The sequence below is a fragment of the Tribolium madens genome, unplaced genomic scaffold (genome assembly GCF_015345945.1).
Source record: "Tribolium madens isolate multiple individuals breed KSU strain unplaced genomic scaffold, Tmad_KSU_1.1 Scaffold_71;HRSCAF=194;Tcas5.2_LG6, whole genome shotgun sequence".
NCBI classification, from domain to species: Eukaryota; Metazoa; Arthropoda; class Insecta; order Coleoptera; family Tenebrionidae; genus Tribolium; species Tribolium madens.
The window spans coordinates 8668957-8671052 of record NW_025401041.1 but is presented as its reverse complement, the minus strand read 5'-3'; the positions used below and the strand labels follow the sequence as shown (position 1 = coordinate 8671052).

Below are 2096 nucleotides of genomic sequence, written 5' to 3'. Positions count from 1 at the left end.
TCGTCGACAAAACTAATGTAATATTTCAGTCATACAACATTAATTTTCTTAAAATTTTAGTAATTTTTCACGAGATTGTAATTTTTGCCGAGGCAAAGCCGAGGATTAATCTTTTTCCCACTTCTTGAAAATAAAACAAGTTGAGGTGTTTTTAGAAAATTTTGGCAATTTTCAACTAAAATGACAAAAAAACAGTGTTTTTGACTAGTGTTTCGAGCAATTTGTATCGAAATACAAACAAAAAAAAGATTTTTCTCTTGTTTCTTAAGAAAACTTACCACTTATGGTACAGTCACTGACAAAGCTAATGTTATATTTCACATTTTCTCAGTAAAAAGTAGCGTTTCCATAGTAAACTTACAAGTAATGCCATAATTTCTATGGCAATTACTAATTAGTGTCAATTGGGAAAATTTTTGTTAATTACCATAGTAACAAATATAAAATGTAATTTTTGGAATCGTGGAAATAGTGTAAAGACGTAGTAAAGGTAATTTGCGTGAAACCCCTTCGCCCCTCTCGCCCGCTACAATAGCAATAGCTCCGTAATTAACTTAGAGCGGAACACAATTAGCTCCAATCAATCTCATCACCCTGGGTATTATCCCCGGTGTAGATATAAGGGTGGTTTCGGCTCGAAACTGATTTCCGGGCATTAAGGGTAGGCGGGCGCTTCTCCGGTAATAACCATCCCCGGAGCCAAAGAGCAGATTGTGATCGTTTGTCGTTTGTCTCGGATGAAGCGATTTTCAACAACATCATGAATAGTAATAAGAAAGAGTTTGAGTCACAACATCAACACAACAGGACATCCTTCCTGATTGAGGATATCCTCTATAGGCAAAAGGAGGCTGTGGAGGAGGAGAAGGTGTTTCAGCAGCCGAAAAGACAGGAAAAAAGTGCGTACGGGTACTTTCAGCCGGTGCAAAATAGTGGATGTGCAGTGCAAGGGTTCCAAGGGCCTGAAAATGGATATATTCAGGTCATGGGGGCGCTGGGGGCCTATCTAGGCACGCCGTATAAGACCATGACGGATCCCTATTTTTTAACGCAAGGTAAACGATTTTTTACACTTAGTTTCTGTTCCGAATTGCTATGGACACTCAAGGTCATTGTATCTTAAATGAGTCCGTAAAGTAGCTATTTTTTGGACCGTATACAATTGATGTGAACGAACAAAATCAATCTTTTAACAAGTAGAAATTTAACATAATAATAATATTAATATTGGTTCCAAATTGTTGTGAACAGTCAAACTTACAAGAAGATATTCTTTTTATTTATTATATATTTATTTATTATCAAAATAAACAATAAAAGAAGAATTTTTTGTGAAATTACAAAGTTCAATTGTTTGTTTTTTAAACAAAAAATGTTTTTTTATTTATGCCAAATTGACAGTTTTTCTGACAAATTGTATCTTGTATGTTAAATGAATCCGTAAAGTAGCTATTTTTGAGACCATACACAAAAAATAAATTTTTAAATTATTATAGGACTTTTTGTTGTTAACAAATACGTAAACATTGCAAAAAATTGATATTTAAATTTTTAAATTATACTAAAATCTGTTCCGAGTTGATGTGAACGAACAAAATCAATCTTATTACAAGTAAAAATTTTTCAATTTTTTTTAAAAGGTAATAAAAATACTTAATATTTGTTCCAAATTGCTGTGAACAGTCAAACTCACAAGAAGATAATCTTTTTATTTATTATACGTGAACAAAATAAACAATAAAAGATATTTTTTGTAAAATTGCAAAGTTTAATTGTTTTTTTTTTAAACAAAAGATATTTTTTTCATTTATGCCAAATTTGAGTTTTTCTACAATAAACTCCTAAAAAATGATTTATCTTTTTAAGTGACAAAATAATGCTTAATATCTGTTCCAAATTGCTGTAAACAGTTTTGTTTCATACTTACTTAATGTCTATTTTGAATTGCTGTGAACAGTGAAACTCCCAAGAAAATAACCTTTTTATTTATTATACGTGGTCAAAATAACCAATGAAAGATATGTTGTTTAATACTATTTTATTGTAAAATTTACAAATAAAAAAAAATTACAAATTTTTATTGTTTTTCTAAAAAG

General features: G+C 30.5%; 1 protein-coding gene across 1 annotated transcript in view; it reads left to right on the top strand.

The window, feature by feature from the left end:
- Positions 1-747: 747 nt before the first annotated feature.
- LOC123008873 (brain-specific homeobox protein homolog) overlaps positions 748-2096 on the top strand; it is a 7270-nt gene continuing 5921 nt past the window's right edge. The window contains exon 1 of the mRNA XM_044404903.1: positions 748-1055. Coding sequence (XP_044260838.1) covers positions 761-1055 — 295 coding nt within the window. The 5' untranslated portion in view covers positions 748-760. The remainder of the gene's footprint in view (positions 1056-2096) is intronic.